Source organism: Cannabis sativa, unplaced genomic scaffold, assembly GCF_029168945.1.
Source record: "Cannabis sativa cultivar Pink pepper isolate KNU-18-1 unplaced genomic scaffold, ASM2916894v1 Contig3, whole genome shotgun sequence".
Lineage (NCBI taxonomy): Eukaryota > Viridiplantae > Streptophyta > Magnoliopsida > Rosales > Cannabaceae > Cannabis > Cannabis sativa.
Window position 1 is genome coordinate 3,677,196 of NW_026870039.1, and position 13,202 is coordinate 3,690,397.

At 31.6% G+C, this 13,202-nt stretch overlaps 1 protein-coding gene across 1 annotated transcript; it reads left to right on the forward strand.

The window, feature by feature from the left end:
* Positions 1 to 8,768: 8,768 nt before the first annotated feature.
* LOC115715550 (uncharacterized) lies at positions 8,769 to 10,543 on the forward strand. Its single transcript, XM_030644207.2, has one exon. The coding sequence runs from the start codon at positions 9,008 to 9,010 to the stop codon at positions 10,541 to 10,543; it is 1,536 nt and encodes a 511-aa protein (XP_030500067.2). The 5' UTR covers positions 8,769 to 9,007.
* The last annotated feature ends 2,659 nt before the right edge of the window (positions 10,544 to 13,202 follow it).

Sequence of the window (13,202 nt, forward strand, 5' to 3'; positions counted from 1 at the left end):
AAAATAATAGTTAAGTAATTAGAAGAGAGATACATCAAATTTATAGTAGATCACTCCCTGTATCACGACAGTAATGGAGCTACGTCTACTTCATATTTTTATTTCTCACGAGATGATATTATAGGAAAAGGCTAAGTCTCAAAGCTCCAATTTTTAGAGAGAGAAACTATCGAGAGAAGCTCTAATCTTATGGTAATTTTTCTAAATGTGTAAAATGAGCTAAGGGAGCTATCCTTTTATAGGTGAAGGAGGCCTACAAAAATAGGAAAAAAAATACAAGTTTGCTGTTTTAGACCGTAGATGATCATCTCACAGTGAAATTTAACTTCTAGAGTTAATCGTCAATTTTCGAAATCTGGGTCGTGATGGCGAGACTCGCTCCGAGTAAGCTAGAGCTTCTTTAATTTTGTAACTCTCTTTGAGTGAAATGTGGGGCAGTAGCTTTAAAATTACAATTGAAGTGTGCAACATGACTTAATACAGCATTGAAATAGCTTTGAAACGCAAGTTGAATCACATCAATCGGATCAATGTTGAGTGAGTTATGGTCGTTTTAGTGAAGATTGCTCATGACCCAATACCCAAGTTCACATTTAGTGCCCAGGTTGACATATGATGCCAACCTGGACGCTGAGCAAGTGAAAAAACATCCAAGAGATATACTTTATGATTCCTAAGTGATATTTTTGCATCACTTATTCTGGTTATGTGTTCTGACGAAGCTGGTCACTAGTTTCCAGAGTTGTTGTTTAGTAGAAATGAGTGACTCAAAACTCTTCATTCTAAGCAAGTTTTCCATGTTGGAAATGAGAAATGCAAAGTTGAGAATTTTACTTCTCTGGCTTCATGGATCATAGTTATTGTGAAAAACTAGATAGACGGTCAAAATGGAATCAGAATCAGATAAGTAGAACCCAACACACCAGACCATTTGACAACTTGGGTGTTGGGTACTCATTTCTGAGCTCTCGGTTGTCGTTTTGATACTTCCAAGGTTCATGAACTTGAAAATGGGGTAAGAGACCCCATTTTTAATCATTCTAGATTCGATGGTCAAATCAAATTTGACATTTGAATGATCGAAACTAGAGCACTAGGTTGATGATTAACTTGGGTGCTGGGCCCAGCACTAGGTTAACTTGCGCGCTGGGCCCTATTTACAAGGTTTCAGGATTGTGGTTTTCTCCTCGAGTTTGCTTGAATCTTCATTGTTTTAGTAGATGTTGAGGAAAAATATATGCATGTTACAAATAATGTGAACCAAGATTTTTTTTTATTTTAGTAGAGGACACTTACACACTTGTACACACTTGTCAGACATAAGTGTGTGCAGTGACAATAGGATCATTGTCCTTGGCAAGATTTTTCATTTTCGCCTTTTTCAATTTGATCCCGCAACTGGATGCTATCACACCATATTGAAGATAGCCCTTTTCTATGGTAGTGCATCTTCTTCATAATTCTTAATTACAAAGTTTGAGCTTACTCAAAAGATGGCTTTCACACCTCAGTATGTGTAGCTCTATTCCAGAAAGGGGCCTGACAAGTAACTGAAACAAGACACGCTCAACTCTGTATAAGAATATTATATAATCCCAATCACACATAAAAAGTAACATGAATCTTTGAACTCAACCTCTAAAGTACGATAAGAATGAGATCCTAACTAATTATAATCCAAAAGCATATACATGATTTGTCAAATTAGAATGAAAGAAGATTAGATGCAAGCAAAGAATAACTCAATAATATTATACAAAAACAAGAACAAAAGAGATTAGACAATGCAAACTCCCAAAGATTTTCTGAGGGAGTCAAAGAGACTTGAGTCTATGGCCTTGGTGAAAATATCAGCTAATTGTTTCTCAGTATCAACATATTCTAATTGCAAAGATTTACTTTCCACAAGTTCTCTGATAAAGTGATGCCTTATATCAATGTATTTTGTTCTAGAATGTTGAACAAGATTTTTGGAAATATTTATGGCACTAGTATTATCACAAAAAATAGTTAAAGCACCCAATTCAAATCCATAGTCAATCAACATTTGTTTTAACCATAACCATTGAGTGCAACAACTACCAGCAGCGATGTACTCAGCCTCGGCTGTGGACAAGGAAATAGAATTTTGTTTCTTACTGTGCCAAGAAACCAGATTATTTCCAAGAAAGAAATAACCTCCACTTGTACTCTTTCGATCATCAGCATTGCCTGCCCAATCTGCATCACTAAAACAAGCCAAGTTAGAATTAGTATCTTTTGAATACCAAATTCCAAAGTCAAGAGTACTATTAACATAACGAATAATCTTTTTTACAGCAGATACATGAGATTCCATAAGATTACTTTGATATCTTACACAAACTCCCACACTATAACTAATATCAGGACGACTAGCAGTCAAATACAATAGACTACCAATCATACTACAATAAAAAGTAGTGTCAACCTTCACTCTATTTTCATCTTTTGTTAATTTCAAAGTGGTGCTCATAGGAGTACTTACTTGTTTAGCCGACTCAAGGCCAAACTTTTTGACAAGGTTCTTGGCATACTTACTTTGTTATACAAAAGTAACTCTTTCCTTTTGTCTGACTTGAAGACCCAAAAAGAAAGTAAGCTCACAACCCATGCTCATTTCAAACTCATTTTTCATTTGATCAACAAACACATGCACTTCATTGTTAGATGTAGATCCAAAAACCATATCATCAACATAGATTTGAGCAATGATAAAATCAAATTTTATATGCTCGATGAAAAGAGTTTTATCCACACTATCTCTTTGATAATCATGACAAATTAAAAATTGAGTTAACCTTTCATACCAGGCACGAGGAGCTTGTTTCAGACCATACAAAGCCTTTTCAAGTTTGTACACATGGTCTGGAAACTGAGGATCTTCAAATCCTTTTGGTTGCCCAACATAAACTTCCTCACTCAGAATACCATTCAAGAAGGCAGATTTCACATCCATTTGGAACAATTTAATATCAAGAATACAAACAATGAACAAGAGTAAACGAATAGATTTTAATCTTGCAATAGGAGCAAAAGTTTCATCAAAATTAATACTTTCTACCTGTGTGTACCCTTGTGCCACCAATAGAGCCTTGTTCCTCACAATTATACCGAATTCATCACTTTTATTTTTAAAAATCCATTTTGTTCCAATCACATTGATACATTTTGGTCTTCGAACCAAAATCCAAACCTTGTTGCGAACAAATTGATTGAGTTCTTCTTGCATTGCATTGAGCAATTCTTCAAAAGTCATGGCTTCCTTCACATTTTTCGGTTCAAATTGTGAGACAAAACAAAGAAAGCTAATCAAATTAACATACCTTCTTCGGGTTACCATGCTTTCTTCAAGATTTCCAAGAATGAGATCTTTGGGATGGTTCAATTTAACTCTAGTGCTTGGTTCCTTCTGAATAGAATCTGTGATGATGTTTGGATGAGTTGAGATAGGCTGTTCATGTTATCCTATATCAGTTGCAGCGGTAGATTCGTAATTTGCTTCGTCAGAATTGAGTTTTACTGCATCAGAATCTACTTTTGCTGCTTCTGGTGGAGTATCCATAAAGCTATCTATCTCGGCTTCTATAGAATATTCTGAAAAGTCTTTAAAATCATCAACAACCACATTAGCTGATTCCAATTTGAGTTTTCATGTTGTAAACATGATAAGCTCTACTGTTTAAGGAATATCCAATAAAAACATCAACATCACTTTTAGCATCAAATTTACCAAAATGCTCACAATCTCTAGAAACATAACAAACACATCGAAAAACATGAAAATGACTTACATTGGGACGTTTACCTTTTCAAATTTCATAAGATGTTTTTGAAGTACCTGGACGAATAAACACTCTGTTTATTATATAGCAAGCTGTGTTAATAGAAACTACCCATAATCGCTTTGTGAGCTTCTTGCTATTTAACATCACTTTTGCCATATCTCGCAATGTTCGATTCTTCCTCTCAACAACTCCATTTTGTTGAGAAGTTTTGGGAGCAGAGAATTCATGAGCTATATCTGTAGACTTACAAAAATTATCATTAACTGAGTTTTCAAACTCCTTACCATGATCACTCCGAATTCGAACAATTTTTCCAATATTACATCCTTTTTCAACTCTTAATTTCAAACAAAAAGTTTTAAAAGCATCAAAAGTGTCAGATTTTTCTCTTAAAAAATCTACCCTAGTAAAACGAGAGAAATCATCAACACACACAAAAATATATCGCTTTCCATTTAGACTTTCAACTTGAATTGGACCCATAAGATCCATGTGAAGCAATTCCAATACTTTTGAGGTATTGATATCAGACACACGTTTGTGAGTGATTTTTAATTGTTTACAGATTCACAAGATGATATAAATTTAATATAACCTTCACCTACACCATTTAATATAGCATGGAACGCTTTGCTATTTAGGTAGAAAGTTTATCATCTTCAATAGACCATTCCAGATCAGATTTTAATTTAGAATTACCTTCGAAATCTGTCTCAACTGGAGAAGACCAACCTGATAGAACCATCCTCCAAGCTTTCTCATCTTGAGATTTGATGAAGGCCCTCATTCTAACGTTCTAATAACGATAATTAGAATCATTAAGTAAAGGTGGTCTAGATATAGAACTTCCTTCTGCAAAAAATAAAATTTTACACAAAAACGTTAAAAGGACCACACTAAGAGTTTAGTGTCCCGCTCTGATACCAATTGAAAAACCTAGTTTTTGCAAATATCAATAATATATATGAAAATATAAAACTGTATATGTCTGCAGAAGCAGAATGTAATTCTGTTACTGCAGAAACCAGGTTCGCAACGAGAAAACAGAACAGACAGAATATAAAAATAATTGCAGAAAATTAAATCACTTGACATAAGAGATTTGTACGTGGTATCAGTGTTCTTTCGAACACTCCTAGTCCACGGGGCCACACCTAGAGAATGAAATCAATTAATAAAGTATCAACAATTACAAAGACAATTGACTTAAATAAGTCTAGCTCCCTCTAAATTATTGCCGCACTCCTTTGTAATGCACTTTATGAATCTGACTTCTGAAACACCTCCAAAGAGCGAACTCTCTTCTCACAAATAAGAAAAATGCAAAAAATGAATACTAGAAGCGCTGATTTGAATAACTGCTCTCTAGGTTCTATTTATAGAATATAAAAACCCTAGAGACAGCCATAAGGTCGAATCTACAGCTTTACAAAACTTTCCTAAGATAAACTTGATTTGCAGTATCAAAAACGGATTCTGACGCAGCAAATCAAACCAGAAAAGGAAACTTGTCATAAACAAGTCCGATCTTGTATTGGGTCTTGATTCCTGCCATAAACAGTCTGTATAATCTGATTGTATCAAGACATAATCAAATTTAATAAGGAATATAGCAATAGTCAAAGTTTCCTTTAAAAACTAACTTTCCATAAGAGAATTGCTTCTCTTACAAGAAGTTTCCATACAAGAAAAGTCCAGCTGAAAAAGCAATCTTTCCTAACATAGAAAAGAGCAATAAAACAGAATAATAAAGGTGAGAAAATTGAATTGGAAACACAAAGCAATCTCACCATAAATAAAACATATTTTGGCATCTAACTTGCCAAAAAAATGACTTTACATATGTATTTATAGAGTTAGGGAAGGGATTTAGCTACATAACCTTAGTTAGATTGACCTTGCTCATCAAAGGTTTCAGCTAACTAGAAAAGCTCACAATTCTGCTTCAACTAGACTTTATATATAAGCTCATTAACTATTGATCATCAACATTATGGACTAACATAATAAAGAATTGTCTAATCAACCTAAGTTTTAATAAAACTAATAAAAGTTAATGTAATCCCAAATAAAAGTCTAACAAGATTGTTAAGGTTTCTAAATTTTTGGATGGAGTTTATCCTTTTGCTGTCTTTTCAGTTATTACTCTCATATGGTCTTCCTATAATGTTTTGTTTATGTACTTTTCCCCTAAAAAAATAATAAAAAATAGATATAATACATATTATATAATTCAGTAATAAGTATATATAAAATATATTTATTTTTTAATTTTTTAATCACAAAAATAAAAGTAAAATTCGTGTTTTTAAAATTTCGTTTTAAAAAATAAAAAATATGTTCTATAACTACTTTTATTTTTTAATTTTAAAAACAGAAAATAAAAATGTGTTCTATAACCACTTTTATTTTTTAATTTTAAAAACAGAAAATAAAAATGTGTTCTATAACTTTTATTTTCATTTTTATTTTTTGATTCTATATAAGTCGGGTCCATGTCGGGGTCGTGGTCCGAGTCAGAGACTAGGGCCAGGATCGGAGTCCGAGCCCCTAAGGTCCAAGTTGGGGTCGGAGTCCAAAATATTAGTTAAGAAAAAAAAATTGTGATAGTGATTTTTTTTTTTAATTTTTTTTTTAAGTTTTTGATTTTTAATTAAAAAATTAAAAAGTAAAAACAATTTTATAGAACATGTTTTTGAAAAATATTTTTACTTTTTCTATTAAAAAAATAGAAAATTGATTAAATAAATATTATCAAACACGCCCATAATTTATATTATTCACATTCCATTTTAAAAGAAGGGAGCATAACATGATTTTTTTTAGTCGGGAACATGAGATTTACTATCAAATAGAAACAAAATCCTCAAATTTGAATATATTGTTGCATTAATTTAATTAATTAGAATGAAAGTATAATTTATCTAAAGTTGTCTTTTAATTACATGTTTTTATATCTATATATATAGCTATAAAAAGAATTATATAGATATAAAAAAAAGAATTACCACATATACTGTATTCTTAACTTTTTTTTTTTTTAAATTTACGGTTTGGGTTTCTAAAGTGATTTCTCTGGTGGTTTCTATATGGGTTGCTATATAATTTTTTGTTACGATTTAGGTTGCAGCGCTAGTTGTAATAGTAGTTTTTATATAGAATTTCATAAAAATGCAAAAAAAAAAAAATATTTTAAAGTGTAAAAATAAAAAAAAAAACCCCTAAAAAAATACCAACAATACAATTTTTTTTATTTTTTATTAAAACTAAAGATTATATAGATTTTCAACTCCTAAATAACTAGAGATGACTATCTCTTATTCATCTTACATACATATAATGTATGAAATATTATATAACAGAACATTATATGTTCCATAATTTTTATTAATCATTATTACAGGCCTAATTATTTCATTAAAAAAATTATCTAAACATATAATTAATAGGAATAATTACATAAGGCACCATTTTTTGTAAAATATTTACATTTTTACGTTCAAAAAATGTTTTTTTTACATTTTTACGGTTTTCCAAAAAATAACACGAAAACAACATAAAATCAACAAGAAAACAACATAAAAGTAACATGAAAATAACATCAAAATAACAACAAAAAAACAACAAAAAATAATATACATATAACAAAAAATTAACAACAAATGAACAAAATTTCAACATAAAAAGACCGTATTTTATATAAATAAAATCAAAAAAATCGTAAAAATGTTTAAAATTCCGTGAAACCGTATTTTTGTTGTTTTTTTGTCGTTTTTGTGCATTTGTGAAATTAACCCTAATTATTAATTAATATCATATATGTATTCTTGACTCTAAAATATGGACTAAGACTTCTAAGTCACACCCTCTTGCTAGATTGGTGAGAATAAAATAATGGTTAAGTAATTATAAGAGAGACACATCAAATTTATAGTAGATAACTCCCTGTATCACGACAGTAATGGAGTTACGTCTACTTCCCCTATAAAAGTGAATTTTTTTGTTTTTAAATTTTTTAAGTTTTTGATTTTTAATTAAAAAAAATTAAAAAGTAAAAAACAATTTTATAGAACATATTTTTGAAAAATATTTTTACTTTTTTTATTAAAAAAAATAGAAAAATGATTAAAAAAATATTATCGCCCATAATTTATATTATTCACATTCCATTTCAAAAGACGGGAGCATAACATGAACATGAGATTTACTATCAAATAGAAACAAAATCCTCAAATTTGAATATATTGTTACATTAATTTAATTAATTAGAATGAAACTATAATTTATCTAAAATTGTCTTCTAATTACATGTTTTTATATCTATATATATATAAAAGAATTATATAGATATAAAAAAAAAAGAATTACCACATATATTATTTTTTTAACTTTTTTTTTTTCAAATTTACGGTTTGGGTTTCTAAAGTGGTTTCTCTGGTGGTTTCTATGTGGGTTGCTATACATTTTTTTGTTGCGATTTAGGTTCCCGTGCTAGTTGTAATAGGGAATTCTATATAGAATTCTGTAAAAATGTTAAAAAAAAAAAAAAAAAAAAAACTATTTTAAAGTCTAAAAATAAAAAAACCCTTAAAAAAATATCGGTAATACAATTTTTTTTATTTGTTTTTATTAAAACTAGAGATTATACAGATTTTCAACTCCTAAATAACTAGAGATGACTATGTCTTATATTCATCTTACATACATATAATATATGAAATATTATATAACAGAACATTAATTTTTATTAATCATTATTACAAGCCTAATTATTTCATTAAAAAAATTATCTAAACATATAATTAATATCATACACAGCTATATATTAGCCTACATTGAGCTGGAAATTTTCTATAACTGATTATTACAAAGAGCATTTAATTTTTGCTAAAACAATTCTTTCCCATAAACTAAACACCTAAAAAAGAAATAGAAAAATCCATCAAAAAATAGAGGAAAAAAAAAAAGCTGAATTGTAAACCTATAGTAGGTAAGTAGTAACTATATAAAATTAGTTCATGTTTATCAGCATAACGAAGTAATAAAAAAATATAAACAAAACATCAACATCCAACACTCTTCCCTTCCTATAAATACCACCCAATGGTACTACCACACTCACCATAACATAAACATAAGCCTCTATATAGTAATATTACACATTATTATTATCATTTATACTAATCTGGTTTTAGCTAACCATGGAGATGATTAACAACATCAACAACAGCAACAACAATATTATTCCACCAATTAGGAGGGTTTGTAGGGGAAGGCAGAAGGTGCCAATGAGGAGGATAGAGAACGAGAGCAATCTTCAAGTCACATTCTCTAAGAGGCGTTATGGTATTTTCAAGAAAGCTAGTGAGCTTTGCACCCTTTGTGGTGTAGAGTTGGCTATAATTGTTTTCTCACCGGGAAACAATGTTTTCTCGTTTGGACATCCCAACGTTCGGTTGATTATAGATCGGTATATGAACCCAGAAAACTACAGTCGTATGACTACCCAAGCAAATTTGTCTGGGACATTTCAGCTGATCGAAGCTCATCGAAACGCAGATATCCGAGTTATGAACCAGCATTTGAACCTTCTAACGGACCAGTGGGATGTGGTGAGGAAGCAGAATTTTGAGCTAAAGCAAGATTATATTAATCGTCACTGGTGGGAGTTTCCTATCGAGTCTTTCTATGATATGTCTCGTTTGGAGCAACTTAAGTTGGCGATGGAGATGTTGAGAGGGGATACTACTAAACTGGCTGATTGGATATTGATTCAGTCTACACCTACTAGAGCAAACTCTCTCCTGCTACCACCTCCTTTTAATAATATGAATAAAGGAGGATTGCTGCAACTGCCTAGTTTTGCTTCTTTATTTCCCAACCAAGAAGCACGACCGCATAACAATAACAATAATAATGATGATGATGAAGAAATTGGTTTTGTTGGTGGTATGCCAATTGGTAGTACTTGTACTGATATACCTCAATTGCAGCAGGCTATAACATCTGACAGTAACCGTATGAGCAATATGCCTCAAATGCAGTTGGAAATAACTAGTTCTGATGGTACTGTTAATAATCATGAAGATCTCAATTTACAGTCTCTTATGCAAGATTTAACTTCCAGTGATAGCTTTGTCAACCATGCCAATCAGCCTCCTCCTCATACGCAAGTTAATGCTTCTGATCATAGTACTCTCAGCCATGTCAATCAGCAGCTTTTCTCTCCTGAAATACAAAATATTATGCAGGCTAGTACCAACTACAACAATAATATGTCTACTATGCCTCATATGATGCAGCAACCAAACAATTCTTCTACCTCTAGTACTTTCAACAACCATTTCAATATGTCTCCTATGCCCAATCATACGATGCAACAGAGAGACAATTCTTCTGCCTCTGCTACTGTGAGCAATCACTTCAATATATCTCCTATGCCACCTCATTATCATCATACGATGCAACCAAACACTACTACTAATTCTTCAACACCTGGAGAAAGTGCAGACAAACATTTCAATATGACTACTATGCCATCTCATGGTCATCATATGCAGCAGCCTAACACTACTACTTCTGCTTCTGCCATTAATGTCAATCATCAGCTGCAGTTGCCTATGCTTCATGAAACTCTATCACCATCTTCCCAATTGCTTTTACAGCAACCCAACGATTCCCAGGAGACTAATCAATTGTTTGACTACAATGTTGGATATGACCATGACTTTTTCTGATTTAATTGATAGTCTTCGAGTACCAGCCACTCACACAAAACCCCTCCCCTTTATGAGTCATGTTGTTTTGCATTAGTAGTGTAGTTGACATTTCTCTATTGTTTTTGGTCTGTTTTAATTTTGTTGTTCTTTTAATTAGTGATTTAAATTGTTGTAAGAAGAGATTGGGGATATGGGTGTATAATTATAGGAAAGTGATTTGATTTAATTATGAGTACTCGTGTCATGTGCTTTTATTATAACAATATAATGAATCAATATAGGATTAGATTAATTTTGTTTCTCTCAAAAAACAAAAAAAAAGATTGATTTTGTTTAATTAGATTTATAATATTAAATAAGGAATGGCTGGTTGAGCTTTTGAAAGCTATTTTAGGCTTTTGAAGGTTCGAAAGCACTTTTGCTGCTAGTTAGTAACTAGTTTTAATTCTGAAAAACTTTTTCAAAATAAGCTAATTTAGTAATTTTCTTTTGAGGAATAGCAACTTGAGAAGCTAAAAGCAGAAAGCAAAACATCAACTAAACAAGGCCATAATAGTTCATCATCAAATGTTTACAATTTTTTATTTCTTTCAGATATGGTGTTTCTGTTTATTCTTTCTTTTTTTTTTTTTTTTTTTTCTATATTGGGGGAGAGATAATTCGAACTAGGGACCTTTCTTTATGAGGAAAAGTATGAAATTACTAGACTAAACCACGGTACTTTTGCCTTTTCATTTACGAATAGTATTTTTTTTTGAATCTCGCGTAATGGTATTTTACAATCAATTAATAATTTAATAGTTTAAAGGTCTTGAGTTCGAACACATGACCTCTCTCTTTTTCCCATCCCTCCCTCCCTCCCTAGTCACCACTAATATTTCATTGTTCTCTCTTTTTCTTTTTGTAAAATAAGTGCATTATCTATGTGGTGAATCCTCACCCTCAAAACAAGTTGTTACAGCAGTAACAATGTTCAAGAAACACAAATCAAAATTAAAACCAATCACAAAATCAAAACTTGAACTTAATTAAAATAAGACAAAGAAAACTTAACTCAATAACGGATGAATATTGGATCTTTATTGAATAGGAATAGTCAGTAGTACACAATAGAATGAGCCCAAGATTACAACTCAGCACAGTAAGTAATTACAAAGACGTGCCTCACATTGAGGGAAATCACTTCAAGAATGATACTCCCTTTTACATCCCTCCACACACACTCACTATGATATTGGACTCTCTCTCACTAAACTGAATCTAAAGTATGAGCTTTGGAGATTAGAACTCAGAACTCTCTCAACTCAGAACTTCCTTCGTGATTAGAGGAACCCCTATATATAGTTGCTGGTGGGTCCCCTTTAAGTTGGTATTAAAGCCAACTGTTATAAATTGCAGCAGCTTTCTTCAGATTCATTTGATGAGCAAATAGATGGACATACTGACTTGACAGGTTAAGTGAGTTTAATCCCAACAATTTTACATGAAATTTAAAAATATAAATACACACTAAAATTCTAATAGATCCATAGTTGCATGCTTTTACATAATATTATGTATGATTTATTAGTTATTGGTAATTTTTTTTTTTATGAATCAGAAGTTTCATTGCATTAAAATTGAATTTTTACAACCTAAGCTCTCCTTCTTTTGAAGGACGCATGGATTAATCTATACATAAAATATTTACAATTGGTCAAACCAAGTTTTGTCTCCTTATTCAACTTGCCTAGGCATTATACAAGTAATCCTAGTCTTGATATGCCACTTGAGCTCTTGTAAAGAGAGATTACTTGAACCAGGTTCAGAGCTTGGTTGCCAAATCTTGATGTTCATGAGTTACCAAATGTGATACACCAAACCTGCTAAGGTAGCAGCATACACCATTCTCCTAAACTTGCTTTTTTAGATATATCTATCCACCTGATGAGGATATGAAGATCAGTAGCTTGCACATTCCAGTTCAACCAGTTTGTAATCTGTTGTAGACAATTTCTAGTTACCATGCAGAAAAAAGTGGCTTATTGTGGTGAAATTTTAGCTAAGTGGGGAATACAATTATAGAGGACTTTAAAGGTAGAATAGCTCAATCAAAATCTACCTTGAAAAGACTCAAAAAGTTAAGAGATGCCCACTCATGTTCTTTAATCTCTGAGGAAAAAAAGAAGCTGGCTAATATTTTCCATCAAAAGGAGGTGTATTGGAGACAAAGATCGAAGCAACTTTAGCTAAAAGATGGTGACCGTAACAGCAAGTATTTCCAAGCTTTTGCAATAAAAAGAAGGAACAACAACACAATTCAAAAACTTAAAGATGATCAGGGGAACTGGACTGATTGGAATAACGGCTTGCATCAAGTTATTTTTTATTATTACTCTAATATTTTCCAAGCTTCTTTGGTGGATTGGCATGAGATTGTTGATTGTATAACACCCTCTATTACTCAACTTCAAAACACTTCCTTAATGGAACCTGTTATTATGGATGAAATGAAGGTAGCACTTTTCGATATGCATCCCGATAAAGCTCCTGGACCCGATGGTATGACGCCTACTTTTTACCAAAAGTTTTGGTCAGTTGTTGGATCGGATGTAGTTGCTGTTCAACATTTTTTCAACTCTAATTCCATTCCTCAGGGGCTTAATGATACTAACCTTGTCCTCATTCCAAAGAAAAA